This window comes from Oncorhynchus tshawytscha, unplaced genomic scaffold (genome assembly GCF_018296145.1).
Source record: "Oncorhynchus tshawytscha isolate Ot180627B unplaced genomic scaffold, Otsh_v2.0 Un_contig_3241_pilon_pilon, whole genome shotgun sequence".
Taxonomy (NCBI): domain Eukaryota; kingdom Metazoa; phylum Chordata; class Actinopteri; order Salmoniformes; family Salmonidae; genus Oncorhynchus; species Oncorhynchus tshawytscha.
The window spans coordinates 143,866-162,025 of NW_024609699.1; the positions used below are offsets into that span (position 1 = coordinate 143,866).

Genomic DNA, 18,160 nt, shown 5'->3' on the forward strand with positions numbered 1-18,160 from the left:
GGGCCCCCGTGTTGAGGATCAGCGTGGCGGATGTGTTGTTACCTACCCTTACCACCTGGGGGCGGCCCATCAGGAAGTCCAGGATCCAGTTGCAGAGGGAGGTGTTTAGTCCCAGGGTCCTTAGCTTAGTGATGAGCTTTGAGGGGCACTATGGTGTTCAACACTGAACTGTAGTCAATGAATAACATTCTCACATAGGTGTTCCTTTTGTCCAGGTGTGAACAGGCAGTGTGGAGTGCAATAGATATTGCATCATCTGTGGATCTGTTGGGGCAGTATGCAAATTGGAGTGGGTCTAGGGTTTCTGGGATAATGGTGTTGATGTGAGCCATGACCAGCCTTTCAAAGCACTTCATGGCTACAGACCTGAGTGCATCGGGTTGGTATTCATTTTGGCAGGTTACCTTAGTGTTCTTGGGCACAGGGACTATGTTGGTCTGCTTGAAACATGTTGGTATCACAGACTCAGACATGGAGAGGTTGAAAATGTCAGTGAAGACACTTGCCAGTTGGTCAGTGCATGCTCTGAGTACACATCCTGGTAATCCGTCTGGCCCCACAGCCTTGTGAATGTTAACCTTTTTAAAGGTCAACATTCACAAGGTGGTAGGTATACATTCAGAAAAGTAGGCCAGTTGCCGTAGCAATTCATGTAATATCCTCACCATTATGCCTTTTCTACATCTGCCTTTCAGTAAGCAGGAAATGAGGTTTGGGCTGATGTACCTGTGTGATCTTCATTATGATCTGTTCATTTTCCATGCACATTCTGAACCCCCACACACACAATATCAGAATTGTGTGAAGTGTAACCGGATATTGTTGTATTGAATGTGTAAGAAATAGCTATGCAAAGGATCAAATACTAATTACAGTAATTGCAGCTCTTTATTAGCCTACAGAGTCAATAAGCACCAACCAGACAGAAGATCTAGCAACGTTAGATACAGAAACTAATGTAGAAATCTAACTAATGTAAACTAATGTAAAAAAAAATGTTTTACCTTTGTTTAAATAGGCAAGTCAGTTAAGAGCAAATTCTTATTTACAATCACAACCCACTGTTCCTAGGCTAACTGCCTTGTTCACGGGCAGAACAACAGATTTTTACCTTGTCAGCTCAGGGATTCCTCTGGCTGGGCCACTTCATCTTGTAGCAGGTTGAGGGACTAACGTTAACTTGCTTCCACTAGCTAGCTACTACTAGCTAGCATGAGGGACTAACTTACTTTCACTAGCTAGAATGACTATAGACAGTAGCCAGGTAGGGCTAGGTAGCTAGTTAGTTAGCCAGCTTGCTAGCTAGTCAGCAATAACTTTAGCAGGCTAATGCTAGCTAGGCAGGTAGTGCAAGCCAACTTTGTTCAGTTGTTGTTTAGGGTTAGGCCCAATTTGGAAACCATAAATAAGAAAATGAGTTTAACCAATTTAAGTTACGATTTTCAACTAGAATAATTATAAAACTATTCATTTCCTTGTTTGGACTTGTCAAGATTAAAGGAAATTGGAATTATCCATGAACAAATGAACTGTCAGTGAGTCAGATACTGAAGTCAGATACTGAAGTCAGATACTGAAGTTGGGGTTAGTGTTTTAGATACTGAAGTTAGGGTTTATGAAGTTAGGGTTAGTGTTTTAGATACTGGAGTCAGATACTGAAGTTGGGGTTAGTGTTTTAGATACTGGAGTCAGATACTGAAGTCAGATACTGAAGTTAGATACTGAAGTTGGGGTTAGTGTTTTAGATACTGAAGTTAGGGTTTATGAAGTTAGGGTTAGTGTTTTAGATACTGGAGTCAGATACTGAAGTTGGGGTTAGTGTTTTAGATACTGGAGTCAGATACTGAAGTTGGGGTTAGTGTTTTAGATACTGGAGTCAGATACTGAAGTTGGGGTTAGTGTTTTAGATACTGGAGTCAGAAACTGAAGTTGGGGTTAGTGTTTTAGATACTGGAGTCAGATACTGAAGTTGGGGTTAGAGTTTTAGATACTGGAGTCAGATACTGAAGTTGGGGTCAGTGTTTAAGATACTGGAGTCAGATACTGAAGTTGGGGTTAGTGTTTTAGATACTGGAGTCAGATACTGAAGTTGGGGTTAGTGTTTTAGATACTGGAGTCAGATACTGAAGTTGGGGTTAGTGTTTTAGATACTGGAGTCAGATACTGAAGTTGGGGTTAGTGTTTTAGATACTGATGTTAGGGTTTATGAAGTTAGGGTTAGTGTTTTAGATACTGGAGTCAGATACTGAAGTCAGATACTGAAGTCAGATACTGAAGTCCGATACTGAAGTTGGAGTTAGTGTGTTAGATACTGATGTTAGGGTTTATGAAGTTAGGGTTAGTGTTTTAGATACTGGAGTCAGATACTGAAGTTGGGGTTAGTGTGTTAAATCCAAATCAAATCAAATTTTATTTGTCACATACATATGGTTAGCAGATATTAATGCGAGTGTAGCGAAATGCTTGTGCTTCTAGTTCCGACAATGCAGTAATAACGAACAAGTAATCTAACTAACAATTCCAAAAAACTACTGTCTTATACGCAGTGTAAGGAGATAAAGAATATGTACATAAGGATATATGAATGAGTGATGGTACAGAGCAGCATAGGCAAGATACAGTAGATGATATCGAGTACAGTATATACATATGAAATGAGTATGTAAACCAAGTGGCATAGTTAAAGTGGCTAGTGATACATGTATTACATAAGGATGCAGTCGATGATATAGAGTACAGTATCTACGTATGCATATGAGATGAATAATGTAGGGTAAGTAACATTATATAAGGTAGCATTGTTTAAAGTGGCTAGTGATATATTTACATCATTTCCCATCAATTCCCATTATTAAAGTGGCTGGAGTAGAGTCAGTGTCATTGACAGTGTGTTGGCAGTAGCCACTCAATGTTAGTGGTGGCTGTTTAACAGTCTGATGGCCTTGAGATAGAAGCTGTTTTTCAGTCTCTCGGTCCCAGCTTTGATGCACCTGTACTGACCTCGCCTTCTGGATGACAGCGGGGTGAACAGGCAGTGGCTCGGGTGGTTGATGTCCTTGATGATCTTTATGGCCTTCCTGTAGCATCGGGTGGTGTAGGTGTCCTGGAGGGCAGGTAGTTTGCCCCCGGTGATGCGTTGTGCAGACCTCACTACCCTCTGGAGAGCCTTACGGTTGAGGGCGGTGCAGTTGCCATACCAGGCGGTGATACAGCCCGCCAGGATGCTCTCGATTGTGCATCTGTAGAAGTTTGTGAGTGCTTTTGGTGACAAGCCGAATTTCTTCAGCCTCCTGAGGTTGAAGAGGCGCTGCTGCGCCTTCCTCACGATGCTGTCTGTGTGAGTGGACCAATTCAGTTTGTCTGTGATGTGTATGCCGAGGAACTTAAAACTTGCTACCCTCTCCACTACTGTTCCATCGATGTGGATGGGGGTGTTCCCTCTGCTGTTTCCTGAAGTCCACAATCATCTCCTTAGTTTTGTTGACGTTGAGTGTGAGGTTATTTTCCTGACACCACACTCCGAGGGCCCTCACCTCCTCCCTGTAGGCCGTCTCGTCGTTGTTGGTAATCAAGCCTACCACTGTTGTGTCGTCCGCAAACTTGATGATTGAGTTGGAGGCGCGCGTGGCCACGCAGTCGTGGGTGAACAGGGAGTACAGGAGAGGGCTCAGAACGCACCCTTGTGGGGCCCCAGTGTTGAGGATCAGCGGAGAGGAGATGTTGTTGCCTACCCTCACCACCTGGGGGCGGCCCGTCAGGAAGTCCAGTACCCAGTTGCACAGGGCGGGGTCGAGACCCAGGGTCTCGAGCTTGATGACGAGCTTGGAGGGTACTATGGTGTTAAATGCCGAGCTGTAGTCGATGAACAGCATTCTCACATAGGTATTCCTCTTGTCCAGATGGGTTAGGGCAGTGTGCAGTGTGGTTGAGATTGCATCGTCTGTGGACCTATTTGGGCGGTAAGCAAATTGGAGTGGGTCTAGGGTGTCAGGTAGGGTGGAGGTGATATGGTCCTTGACTAGTCTCTCAAAGCACTTCATGGTGACGGATGTGAGTGCTACGGGGCGGTAGTCGTTTAGCTCAGTTACCTTAGCTTTCTTGGGAACAGGAACAATGGTGGCCCTCTTGAAGCATGTGGGAACAGCAGACTGGTATAGGGATTGATTGAATATGTCCGTAAACACACCGGCCAGCTGGTCTGCGCATGCTCTGAGGGCGCGGCTGGGGATGCCGTCTGGGCCTGCAGCCTTGCGAGGGTTAACACGTTTAAATGTCTTACTCACTTCGGCTGCAGTGAAGGAAAGACCGCATGTTTTCGTTGCAGGACGTGTCAGTGGCACTGTATTGTCCTCAAAGCGGGCAAAAAAGTTATTTAGTCTGCCTGGGAGCAAGACATCCTGGTCCGTGACTGGGCTTGTTTTTCTTCCTGTAGTCCGTGATTGACTGTAGACCCTGCCACATGCCTCTTGTGTCTGAGCCGTTGAATTGAGATTCTACTTTGTCTCTGTATTGGCGCTTAGCTTGTTTGATAGCCTTGCGGAGGGAATAGCTGCACTGTTTGTATTCAGTCATGTTACCAGACACCTTGCCCTGATTAAAAGCAGTGGTTCGTGCCTTCAGTTTCACACGAATGCTGCCATCAATTCAAGGTTTCTGGTTAGGGAATGTTTTAATCGTTGCTATGGGAACGACATCTTCAACGCACGTTCTAATGAACTCGCACACCGAATCAGCGTATTCGTCAATGTTGTTGTCTGACGCAATACGAAACATCTCCCAGTCCACGTGATGGAAGCAGTCTTGGAGTGTGGAGTCAGACCTCAGCGTGGGAGCCTCTTGTTTTAGTTTCTGTCTGTAGGCAGGGATCAACAAAATGGAGTCGTGGTCAGCTTTTCCGAAAGGGGGGCGGGGCAGGGCCTTATATTCGTCGCGGAAGTTAGAGTAACAATGATCCAGGGTCTTTCCACCCCTGGTTGCGCAATCGATATGCTGATAAAATTTAGGGAGTCTTGTTTTCAGATTAGCATTGTTAAAATCCCCAGCTACAATGAATGCAGCCTCCGAATAAATCGTTTCCAGTTTGCAGAGAGTTAAATGAAGTTCGTTCAGAGCCATCGATGTGTCTGCTTGGGGGGGGATATATACGGCTGTGATTATAATCGAAGAGAATTCTCTTGGTAGATGATGCGGTCTACATTTGATTGTGAGGAATTCTAAATCAGGTGAACAGAAGGATTTGAGTTCCTGTATGTTTCTTTCATCACACCATGTCACGTTGGCCATGAGGCATACGCCCCCGCCCCTCTTCTTACCAGAAAGATGTTTGTTTCTGTCGGCGCGATGCGTGGAGAAACCCGCTGGCTGCACCGCTTCGGATAGCGTCTCTCCAGTTAGCCATGTTTCCGTGAAGCAGAGAACGTTACAGTCTCTGATGTCCCTCTGGAATGCTACCCTTGCTCGGATTTTAGATACTGGAGTCAGATACTGAAGTCAGATACTGAAGTCTGATACTGAAGTTGGGGGTAGTGTGTTAGATACTGATGTTAGGTTTAATGAAGTTAGGGTTAGTGTTTTAGATACTGGAGTCAGATACTGAAGTTAGTGTTTATGTGTTAGATATTGGATTTGGGTTAGTGTTTTAGATACTGAAGTTAAGGTCAGACTGAGGTTCTGAAGTTAGTATAGACTGAGATACTGAAGTTACATTAGACTGAGGTAAGCTGTAGTTTGTACGACGATAACAACAGCAGCAACAGGAAACCACAGCTTGCTAGTGTGACAGTTTGATATTTCTCTACACCTACACCAACCACAACGTTGACAGGCGTACAGTGCATTCGGAAAGTATTTATTACGTTACAGCCTTGTTCTAAAATGGATTACATTTTTTCCCCTCGTCAATCTACACACAATACCCCATAATGACAAAGCAAAAACAGGTTTTTAGAAATTTTTGCAAATATATACAAAAACTAGATATATTCAATTTACATAAGTTTTCAGACCCTTTACTCAGTACTTTGTTGAAGCACTTTTGGCAGCGATTTCAGCATCAAGTCTTTTTGGGTGTTACGCTACAATCTTGGCACACCTGTATTTGGGGAGTTAGTCCCATTATTCTATGCAGATCCTCTCAAGCTCTGTCAGGTTGGATGGGGAGCTTCGCTGCACAGCTATTTCAGGTCTCTCCAGAGATGTTCGATCGGGTTGAAGTCAGGGCTCTGGCTGGGCCACCCAAGGGCATTCAGAGACTTGTCCTGTTGGAAGGTGAACCTTTGCTCCAGTCTGAGGTCCTGAGCACTCTGGAGCAGGTTTTCTTCAAGGATCTGCCACCACCATGCTGGTGCCTGGTTTCGTCCAGACGTGACACTTGGCATTCCAAGTATTTCCAAACCTTTTACATTTAAGAATGAAGGTGGCCCCTGTGTTCTTGGGGACCTAAAATGCTACAGAATTTTTTGGGTACCCTTCCCCAGGTCTGTGCCTCGACACAATCATGTCTCGGAGCTCTACGGACAATTCCTTCGACGTCTAGGCTTGGTTTTTGCTCTGACATGCACTGTCAATTTTGGGACCTTATATAGAAAGGTGTGCATTTCCACATCATGTCCAGTCAATTGAATTTATCACAGGTGGACTCCAATCAAGTTGTAGAAACAGCTCAAGGATGATCAATGGAAACGGGATGCACCTGAGCTCAATTTCAAGTCTCATAGCAAAGTGTCTGAATACTTATGTAAAGAAAGTTTTTAAATTTTAATACATTTTCAAAAATGTCTAAAACCTGTTTTCGCTTTGTCATTATGGGGTATTGATGAGGAAATGTTTTAATTTAATGCATTTTAGAACAAGGCTGTATCGTAACAAAATGTGGAGAAAGTGAAGGGGTCTGAATACTTTCCGAATGCACTGCACTCCTCAGTGTCCCTACAGAAAGCCTCTGACTTCTCGTCACCGATAATCCACCATGCTTTTCATCTGGTTTTTATCTGGTTCACAGAGACTGAGACATCAGTAGGCAGAGACACCATGCAGAGACAGAAGTGCTAGATGTGACTGTGTTTTTCCACTGACTGGCTGACTGACAGGTTTCAGTTTGGAAGATCTTCCAGAAAACTATCACTTCATCTGGTGTTGTTCCATCTGTAGGTGAGGTGGGTCATTTAAAGAAATGAAAGAGAAACGAATCGAAAAAATATATTTTTATTAACCTCAGGCATTTCAGCACGGTCCAAAGTATTTAGAGTTAAAGCTCTTCTTCGAGACTTAACAGTTAGCAAGCTTAATATTCACAGAATCATTTCTCCCCAGATTCAGCTGAACTTCAGTGTCCAGCAGATTTACATTGACATTTTATTCATTAAGCTCTTATCCAGAGTGACTTACAGTTAGTGCATTCATCTCAAGATAGGGATAGGGTTAGCTAGGTGGGACAACCATATAGCTCAGTCATACTAAGTAGATTATTCCTCAATAATGTAGCTATTAGCAAAGTCAGTGTTATTTGGGGGGGTAAAACTTGTGAGTGTTAGTTCACGAATGGATATTTTAATTTGGGGGGTGTAGGATTATTTTATGATACTCTTGGAAGATGTAGGGCTTCAGATGTTTTGGGAAGATGGCCAGGGACTGCTGTCCTAGCTTCAAGGGGAACTGGTTCCACCATTGGGGTGCCAGGACAGAGAAGAGCTTTGACTGGGCTGAGAGGGAGTTGCCATAGGGGTGGGAGGGCCAAGAGACCAGAGGTGAAAAAGTGGAGTGCTTGGGTTGGGGTGTAGGGTTTCAGCATAGCCTGAAGGTAAGGAGGGGCAGTTCCTCTTGCTTCCCCGTAGACAAGTACCATGGTCTTGTAGTGGATGGGTTGGTGTAGGGTTTGACCAGAGCCTGGAGGTAGGGAGGGGTAGTTACTCTTGCTGCTCCGTAGACAAGTACCATGGTTTTGTAGTGGATGCAAGCTTCAACTGGAAGCCATTGGAGTGTGCGGAGGAGTGGTGTCACATGGGAGAACCTGGCAAAGTTGAACACCAGGTGGGCTGCTTGGCATTCTGGATACATTTCAGGGCTTTGATGGCACAAACGGGAGCCCAGCCAACAGCGAGTTGCAGTAGTCCAGACTGGAGATGACAAGGGCCTGGTTTCATCCCAAGGTTCTTTGCACTCTGGGAGGCAGACTCTGTGATGTTGTCAATCATGATGGCGAGGTCTTGGAGCAGCAGGCCTTCTCCGGGAGGAAGAGCAGCTCTGTCTTGTCGAGGTTGAGTTGGCACACAGAGATGCGTGTTGCCAACTGTGTGTCCGAAGGGGGTGGCTGAGTGACTTGGTCTATAGAGAGAAGAGGAGAGGGCCTAGAACGAACCCTGGGGACACTAGTAGTGAGAGCGCGTGGTGCAGACACAGAACCTCTCCACATCACCTGGTAGGAGCAGCCTGCCAGGTAGTATGCAATTCAATAGTGTGCAGAACCTGAGACGCCCAGCCCTGAGAGGATGGAGAGGAGGCAGAGCCTGAGACGCCCAGCCCTGAGAGGTGGAGAGGAGGCAGAGCCTGAGATGCCCAGCCCTGAGAGGTAGAGAGGAGGCAGAGCCTGAGACGCCCAGCCCTGAGAGGTGGAGAGGAGGCAGAGCCTGAGACGCCTAGCCCTGAGAGGATGGAGAGGAGGCAGAGCCTGAGACGCCCAGCCCTGAGAGGATGGAGAGGAGGCAGAGCCTGAGGCGCTCAGCCCTGAGAGGGTTGAGAGGAGGATCTGATGGTTCACGATAAGGCAGCGGATAGATCTAAGAAGATGAGAACCGAGAGAGAGTCAGCTTAGAAGTGTGGAGAGCCTCCGTGACACAGAGGAGAGCAGTCTGGGTTGAGTGACCCGTCTTGAAGCCTGACTGTTTAGGATCTAGAATATCGTTCTCTAGTTTCTGATGTCAATTGTTGGTTTCTTGAGGGGAGCGACTCTGCCATTTTGAAGTCAGAGGGGATGCAGCCAGTGGTCAGGGATGAGTTGATGAGGGAAGTGAGGAATGGGAGAAGGTCTCCAGAGATGGTCTGGAGAAGGGAGGAGGGTGTGGGGTTGAGCAGGCAGATTGTCGGGCGGACGGAAATCACTAGTCGCAGGATTTCATCTGGCGAAAAAAAAGTCCAGGCGTAGGGTAGTTCTGGGACCAGTGGATTCAATAGTGAATGAGGAGTGGATGTCGTCAACCTTCTGTTCAAAGTGGTTGACAAAGTCGTCTGCAGAGAGGGAGAAGGAAGGAGGGAGGGGGATTAAGGCGAGGAAAATAGTTTCCTAGGGTTAGTGGCAGAATCTTACATTTAGAGTGATAGAAAGTGGCTTTAGCAGCAGACACAGAGGAACAGAAGGTGGAGAAGAGGGAGTAAAATAATGATTTCGTTTTCCTCCATTTTCCCTCAGCTGCCTGCAGCCCTGTTCTGTAAGCTCCTAATGAGTCATTCAGCTGCCTGCAGCCCTGTTCTGTAAGCTCGTAATGAGTCACTCAGCCACGGAGCAGGAAGGGAAGCCCGAGCCGGTTGGGAGCTGGGCCGGTGGAAAGGAGACAGTGAGAGTCATAGGATGCAGAAAAAGAGGACAGTCGGGTCGAAGAGGCAGAATATGGAGACAGGAGGGAGAAGGATTTAGCAGAAGGGAGAGAAGATAGGATAGAAGAGGAGAGAGTAGTGGGAGAGAGAGAGAAGATTGCGACAGTGCATGACCATCTAGGTAGGGGCTGAGTGGTTATGGTTGGAGGAAAGGGAGAAAGAAAAGGAGATTGCGGTGAGCCATTGTCACGAAATTAGGTTATCAAGGTGTCAAGCTCATTGAGGAACTCTCTAAGGGAACCTGATGGGCGATAGATTAAAACAATGTTAAGCTTTAGTTGACAAGTAACAGTGACAGCATGGAATTCAAATGAGGAGATGGACAGGTGAGGGAGAAGGAGAAAATCTCCCATTATGAGAAATGAGTAGCCCTGTGCCACCACGGTGATGACCAGATGCTCTTGGACTATGAGAGAAAACGTAGTCAGATAAAGACAGGGCAACTGGAGTAGCAGTGTTCACTGGGGTGATCCATATCTCCACCAGGACCAAAAAGTCTAGGGACTGAAGGGCAGCCTAGGCTGAAATGAACGCTCATTTTTTACCACAGACCGGCAGTTCCAAACGCAGTCCAGCAGATGTCCATATTTGGAGTAATAAACTGTCTTTAGTTCACATTTGAAACGCTCTCCTTGTTCCCTTTGTCCTTGTTTCCCCTCTTCACCCATGACTTGCTGTCCACAGCAGAACAGGACAGTTTTGTGGTTAGAGGTCAGGGTTCAGTCTTTGTCCTTGTTTCTCTTTCCCCCCATGCCTTGTTGTCCATGGCAGAACAGGACAGTCTTGGGGTTAGAGGTCAGGGTTCAGTCTTACAGACTCCACCAGTACAGGACAGTCTTGGGGCCAGGGTCAGGGTTAGAGGTCAGGGGTTAGAGGCAAGTCCTTGCTCCCCCCACCACTAGTACAGGAGATTATTGGAGCCAGACTGAAGCGCTCAGGTATCGCTGGCCTGCTGAGGGGTTATAGGTCAGGTTCAGGTGTCAGAGGCAGGTCCTTCTCCCCCCCACCACTAGTACAGGATAGTCTTGGAGCCAGACTGAAGCTCTCAGGTATTTCTGGCCTGCTGAATCTTCTCCTAAACTCATCTGTAGTAAAGTAATACATGAGAGGGTCCAGTCCTGAGTTGAGACTGGCAAGACAGAGGGTGACAGGATGGCATCGCAGCACCATCTCTCTGACCTCACAGCTCCCCAGGGCATCGGCCTTTGCCAGAAAGTCTAGTGGCATGGTGACATGGTATGGGGAGAAGCAGAGCAGGAACACCCCGGCACAGCTCAACACCATCCTCAACGCCCTCTTCTTCTCCCCATGGTCCTTCACCCCTCCCCCCTCCCCCTCCCCCCTGTGGACTCGCAGGCTGCCGGCTGACAGACAGGCACATGTCAGAACTAGGATCAGAGGGAGGATGAAGCCAACCAGCTCCGCCCCCACCATCAGAGCCCAGCCGGCCGCAGGGCTGACTTCACGCATGGGGAGCTCCGCAAAACACACCGCCACCAGGGAGGTAGGGCCAGGTGTAGGGGTTGGGGAAGAGGTGGGGGCTGGGGCATATGAGCTAGGACTGGAGGCATAGGGGTTAGGGGTAAGGTCATAGGGGGCAGTGTGAGTGTAGAGGTCAGGGGTCAGGCTGGTGTTTCGGAGCAGAGGGAAAGGCAGACAGCCGAGACAGACCAGCAACCAGCCAGCGGCACATACACACATGTCCCCTCGTCGTCTGTTGGAACGGTACCTCAGCGGGTGCATGATGAGCTCACAGCGCCGCACACTCACACACACCAGGAAGAATATAGAGGCGTACATGTTGACGTATTTCAGGTAGAAACACAACATGCAGAGAGGCTGGCCGAATGGCCAGGTATGGTTCAGGTAGTAGTAGATACGGAGAGGTAGGGAGAGGACCTGGAGGAGACAGAACATACAGGTAGTTAAATATATATATATCCAACAGGTATTAAAATGTACAGGTTAGGAGAGGTTAAAACAGGTGAGATTTTAATGTCTTAATTACATCAAAATGTGGGGCAGAACTGATACAACAAAAATGAAATGCATTTCACTCCATTAGAACCATGAAATGAGATCCTCAAAGTTTAAAATAAACGTTTAAAATTGGGCACAGCCATGCACTGTTAGACTTAACTGACACCCTGCTGTTCAACTGAGATTCTCATAGTTGTGTTACTGTTCAACTGATATTATAGGTGAATGTGACAGTGTTCACTTTGATGGAAACAGGTGAGGAACATACACCCTGACGTCAGTCGCGTCTATATAGGGATTGGATGAAGCTCAGTATTAAATTCAAATGACCCTGTTATCATTTCTAAGCCAATATGACACCAATCTCTATAAAAATGTGCTAATCAATTGAAGGTATACAACACACTTACCAGATTTTTTAACAGGGTGGTTATTTAGTTTTAAGATTATTTCTTACGTCTACCAAACTCAAATTCTAGATGTCGGATTAAAACGAGACTATAGCGTCCATAAAGTGACCATTGGACTTAAAAAATGCAGGGTTTTGACTCAATTTGTTGGTGCAATAGTTTTTATTAAATGTATAATTTATCGCTGTCATGTGAACATTTACGTCCATTGCGAAACAACGAGGTGCTCCATTTTGTTTCGGGATGAAGCCCAGAGTCCTAACAGTGGGTCGGTTGCTCGGCAACAACACAGCTGCTTGCTCCAGGCTGCCAGTCAGAAGAAGTTTATGTGAACAAACCTGGGCTACTGTAGATAGCTAGCTACATGGTGGTGTTCAAGCTGAGGTTAATCAATAAAGAAGTTTATGTGAACAAACCTGGGCTACTGTAGATAGCTAGCGAAATGGTGGTGTTCAAGCTGAGGTTAATCAATAAAGAAGTTTATGTGAACAAACCTAGGCTACTGTAGATAGCTAGCGAAATGGTGGTGTTCAAGCTAAGGTTAATCAATAGAGAAGTTTATGTGAACAAACCTGGGCTACTGTAGATAGCTAGCGAAATGGTGGTGTTCAAGCTGAGGTTAATCAATAAAGAAGTTTATGTGAACAAACCTAGGCTACTGTAGATAGCTAGCGAAATGGTGGTGTTCAAGCTAAGGTTAATCAATAGAGAAGTTTATGTGAACAAACCTGGGCTACTGTAGATAGCTAGCGAAATGGTGGTGTTCAAGCTGAGGTTAATCAATAAAGAAGTTTATGTGAACAAACCTAGGCTACTGTAGATAGCTAGCGAAATGGTGGTGTTCAGGCTGAGGTTAATCAATAGAGAAGTTTATGTGAACAAACCTAGGCTACTGTAGATAGCTAGCGAAATGGTGGTGTTCAAGCTTAATTCAAGAGGTTAATCAATAAATGCATACAGATATTTTGATTGGCTAGGTAGCTGTGTAACGTTAGTTTGATTGTACAAAGATAAGCAGCTAGCCTCTGTAGCTAGCTAGCTAACACCAGTCAGCTAACGAACAGGCAAAGAAAGGTAGCTAGATACAGTGCCTTGCGAAAGTATTCGGCCCCCTTGAACTTTGCGACCTTTTGCCACATTTCAGGCTTCAAACATAAAGATATAAAACTGTATTTTTTTGTGAAGAATCAACAACAAGTGGGACACAATCATGAAGTGGAACGACATTTACTGGATATTTCAAACTTTTTTAACAAATCAAAAACTGAAAAATTGGGCGTGCAAAATTATTCAGCCCCCTTAAGTTAATACTTTGTAGCACCACCTTTTGCTGCGATTACAGCTGTAAGTCGCTTGGGGTATGTCTTTATCAGTTTTGCACATCGAGAGACTGACATTTTTTCCCATTCCTCCTTGCAAAACAGCCCGAGCTCAGTGAGGTTGGATGGAGAGCATTTGTGAACAGCAGTTTTCAGTTCTTTCCACAGATTCTCGATTGGATTCAGGTCTGGACTTTGACTTGGCCATTCTAACACCTGGATATGTTTATTTCTACCATTCCATTGTAGATTTTGCTTTATGTTTTGGATCATTGTCTTGTTGGAAGACAAATCTCCGTCCCAGTCTCAGGTCTTTTGCAGACTCCATCAGGTTTTCTTCCAGAATGGTCCTGTATTTGGCGTTCCACTTCATGATTGTGTCCCACTTGTTGTTGATTCTTCACAAAAAAATACAGTTTTATATCTTTATGTTTGAAGCCTGAAATGTGGCAAAAGGTCACAAAGTTCAAGGGGGCCGAATACTTTCGCAAGGCACTGTATATTTGTTAATGGATGGTTTGTTTGACATATAACTTCAGCAACTAGGTAGCTAGAGCCAGCTGAAGCTAGCTAACAATAGTTAGTTTACATCCACATGCCAGTCCTACAGTTTCCCACAAAACATAGCTAGCTAGCTAACGTGCATCAGTTCAAAACCATCACCAAACGTTGTAAAAATTCTCATGCTGCTACCTTACTATTCATGCAATGGGGTTTTGCAAAACTAGCTAGCTACTCCACAGTCCAGGCTACAGTAAGAGCCAGACACATTTCAAGTCAGACAGAACACACCCCAAACTGCAAAAAAAATAAAAAATGCTAGCTAACATTAACAGCGCCTCTGGCTGGTGTTCAATGACTGCAGGGTGCAAATGCTTGCTTGCATCAGAAAAACTCAATAGTTTAATAACCTTAATACATTCCAGTACGCTCTTGTCTTCTTGACATGTGTGCTGATCAACAGTGCCAAACTAACAACTCTGCCATGTGTTGGCTATTTTTCAACTCTGCTGTGCACCCTTGTGTGAAGGTAGCCACAATAATTTCCGGTTCGTTTTGAATATAAAAGTCCCCCATTGAAAGTGATTCAAACTTATACAAATAGTGGAATAATTTAATTTTTAATTTTTTTTATTTCACCTTTATTTAACCAGGTAGGCTAGTTGAGAACAAGTTCTCATTTGCAACTGCAACCTGGCCAAGATAAAGCATAGCAGTGTGAACAGACAACACAGAGTTACACATGGAGTAAACAATTAACAAGTCAATAACAGTAGAAAAAAGAGAGTCTATATACATTGTGTGCAAAAGGCATGAGGAGGTAGGCGAATAACTACAATTTTGCAGATTAACACTGGAGTGATGAATGATCAGATGGTCATGTACAGGTAGAGATATTGGTGTGCAAAAGAGCAAAAAAGTAAATAAATAAAAACAGTATGGGGATGAGGTAGGTAAAAATGGGTGGGCTATTTACTGATAAACTATGTACAGCTGCAGAGATCGGTTAGCTGCTCAGATAGCACATGTTTGAAGTTGGTGAGGGAGATAAAAGTCTCCAACTTCAACGATTTTTGCAATTCGTTCCATTCACAGGCAGCAGAGAACTGGAACGAAAGGCGGCCAAATGAGGTGTTGGCTTTAAATCAAAATCAAATTTTATTTGTCACATACACACTGTTAGCAGATGTTAATGCGAGTGTAGCGAAATGCTTGTGCTTCTAGTTAACTAACAATTCCCCAAAAAACTACTGTCTTATACACAGTGTAAGGGGATAAAGAATATGTACATAAAGATATATGAATGAGTGATGGTACAGAGCAGCATAGGCAAGATACAGTAGATGGTATCGAGTACAGTATATACATATGAGATGAGTATGTAAACAAAGTGGCATAGTTAAAGTGGCTAGTGATACATGTATTACATAAGGATGCAGTAGATGATATAGAGTACAGTATATACGTATACATATGAGATGAATAATGTAGGGTATGTAAACATTGTATTAGGTAGCATTGTTTAAAGTGGCTAGTGATATATTTTACATCATTTCCCATCAATTCCCATTATTAAAGTTATTAAACTCAATGTTAGTCGTGGCTGTTTAACAGTCTGATGGCCTTGAGATAGAAGCTGTTTTTCAGTCTCTCGGTCCCAGCTTTGATGCACCTGTACTGACCTCGCCTTCTGGATGATAGCGGGGTGAACAGGCAGTGGCTCGGGTGGTTGTTGTCCTTGATGATCTTTATGGCCTTCCTGTAACATCGGGTGGTGTAGGTGTCCTGGAGGGCAGGTAGTTAGGTGATGCGTTGTGCAGACCTCACTACCCTCTGGAGAGCCTTACGGTTGTGGGCGGAGCAGTTGCCGTACCAGGCGGTGATACAGCCCGCCAGGATGCTCTCGATTGTGCATCTGTAGAAGTTTGTGAGTGCTTTTGGTGACAAGCCGAATTTCTTCAGCCTCCTGAGGTGGAAGAGGCGCTGCTGCGCCTTCTTCACGATGCTGTCTGTGTGGGTGGACCAATTCAGTTTGTCTGTGATGTGTATGCCGAGGAACTTAAAACTTACTACCCTCTCCACTACTGTTCCATTGATGTGGATAGGGGGGTGTTCCCTCTGCTGTTTCCTGAAGTCCACAATCATCTCCTTAGTTTTGTTGACGTTGAGTGTGAGGTTATTTTCCTGACACCACACTCCGAGGGCCCTCACCTCCTCCCTGTAGGCCGTCTCGTCGTTGTTGGTAATCAAGCCTACCACTGTTGTGTCGTCCGCAAACTTGATGATTGAGTTGGAGGCGTGCGTGGCCACGCAGTCGTGTGTGAACAGGGAGTACAGGAGAGGGCTCAGAACGTACCCTTGTGGGGCCCCAGTGTTGAGGATCAGCGGGGTGGAGATGTTGTTGCCTACCCTCACCACCTGGGGGCGGCCCGTCAGGAAGTCCAGTACCCAGTTGCACAGGGCGGGGTCGAGACCCAGGGTCTCAAGCTTGATGACGAGCTTGGAGGGTACTGTGGTGTTGAATGCCGAGCTGTAGTCGATGAACAGCATTCTCACATAGGTATTCCTCTTGTCCAGATGGGTTAGGGCAGTGTGCAGTGTGGTTGAGATTGCATCGTCTGTGGACCTATTTGGGCGGTAAGCAAATTGGAGTGGGTGTAGGGTGTCAGGTAGGGTGGAGGTGATATGGTCCTTGACTAGTCTCTCAAAGCACTTCATGATGACGGAAGTGAGTGCTACGGGGCGGTAGTCGTTTAGCTCAGTTACCTTAGCTTTCTTGGGAACAGGAACAGTGGTGGCCCTCTTGAAGCATGTGGGAACAGCAGACTGGTATAGGGATTGATTGAATATGTCCGTGAACACACCGGCCAGCTGGTCTGCGCATGCTCTGAGGGCACGGCTGGGGATGCCGTCTGGGCCTGCAGCCTTGCGAGGGTTAACACGTTTAAATGTTTTACTCACCTCGGCTGCAGTGAAGGAGAGTTCGCATGTTTTCGTTGCAGGCCGTGTCAGTGGCACTGTATTGTCCTCAAAGCGGGCAAAAAAGTTATTTAGTCTGCCTGGGAGCAAGACATCCTGGTCCGTGACTGTGCTGGTTTTCTTCTTGTAGTCCGTGATTGACTGTAGACCCTGCCACATACCTCTTGCGTCTGAGCCGTTGAATTGAGATTCTACTTTGTCTCTATACTGACGCTTAGCTTGTTTGATAGCCTTGCGGAGGGAATAGCTGCACTGTTTGTATTCGGTCATGTTACCAGTCACCTTGCCCTGATTAAAAGCAGTGGTTCGCGCTTTCAGTTTCATGCGAATGCTGCCATCAATCCACGGTTTCTGGTTAGGGAATGTTTTAATCGTTGCTATGGGAACGACATCTTCAACGCACGTTCTAATGAACTCGCACACCGAATCAGCGTATTCGTCAATGTTGTTATCTGACGCAATACGAAACATATCCCAGTCCACGTGATGGAAGCAGTCTTGGAGTGTGGAATCAGCTTGGTCGGACCAGCGTTGGACAGACCTCAGCGTGGGAGCTTGTTGTTTTAGTTTCTGTCTGTAGGCAGGGATCAGCAAAATGGAGTCGTGGTCAGCTTTTCCGAAAGGAGGGCGGGGCAGGGCCTTATATGCGTCGCGGAAGTTAGAGTAACAATGATCCAAGGTTTTTTCAGCCCTAGTTGCGCAATCGATATGCTGATACAATTTAGGGAGTCTTGTTTTCAGATTAGCCTTGTTAAAATCCCCAGCTACAATGAATGCAGCCTCAGGATGTAGAGATTCCAGTTTGCAAATAGTCAAATAAAGTTCGTTCAGAGCCATCGATGTGTCTGCTTGGGGGGGAATATATACGGCTGTGATTATAATCGAAGAGAATTCCCTTGGTAGATAATGCCGTCGACATTTGATTGTGAGGAATTCTAAATCAGGTGAACAGAAGGATTTGACTTCCTGTATATTTCTGTGATCACACCACGTCTCGTTAGCCATAAGGCATACGCCCCCGCCCCTCTTCTTACCAGAAAGATGTTTGTTTCTGTCGGCGCGATGCGTGGAGAAACCCGCTGGCTGCACCGCCTCCGATAGCGTCTCTCCAGTGAGCCATGTTTCCGTGAAGCAAAGAACGTTACAGTCTCTGATGTCCCTCTGGAATGCTACCCTTGCTCGGATTTCATCAACCTTGTTGTCAAGAGACTGGACATTGGCGAGAAGAATGCTAGGGAGTGGTGCACAATGTGCCCGTCTCCGGAGTCTGACCAGAAGACCGCCTCGTTTCCCTCTTTTACGGCGTCGTTTTTAAGGGTCGCCGGCTGGGATCCATTCCGTTGTCCTGGTTGAAAGGCAGAACACAGGATCCGCTTCGTGAAA

The 18,160-nt window shown here is 45.8% G+C and overlaps 1 protein-coding gene across 1 annotated transcript in view; it reads right to left on the reverse strand.

Annotated features, from left to right (window-relative positions):
• Nucleotides 1–8,653: 8,653 nt before the first annotated feature.
• The window catches only part of gpr174 (G protein-coupled receptor 174), a 47,485-nt gene continuing 37,978 nt past the window's right edge, over nucleotides 8,654–18,160 (reverse strand). The window contains exon 3 of the mRNA XM_042317021.1: nucleotides 8,654–11,487. Within this exon, the coding sequence (XP_042172955.1) occupies nucleotides 10,549–11,487 (939 nt within the window). The 3' untranslated portion in view covers nucleotides 8,654–10,548. The remainder of the gene's footprint in view (nucleotides 11,488–18,160) is intronic.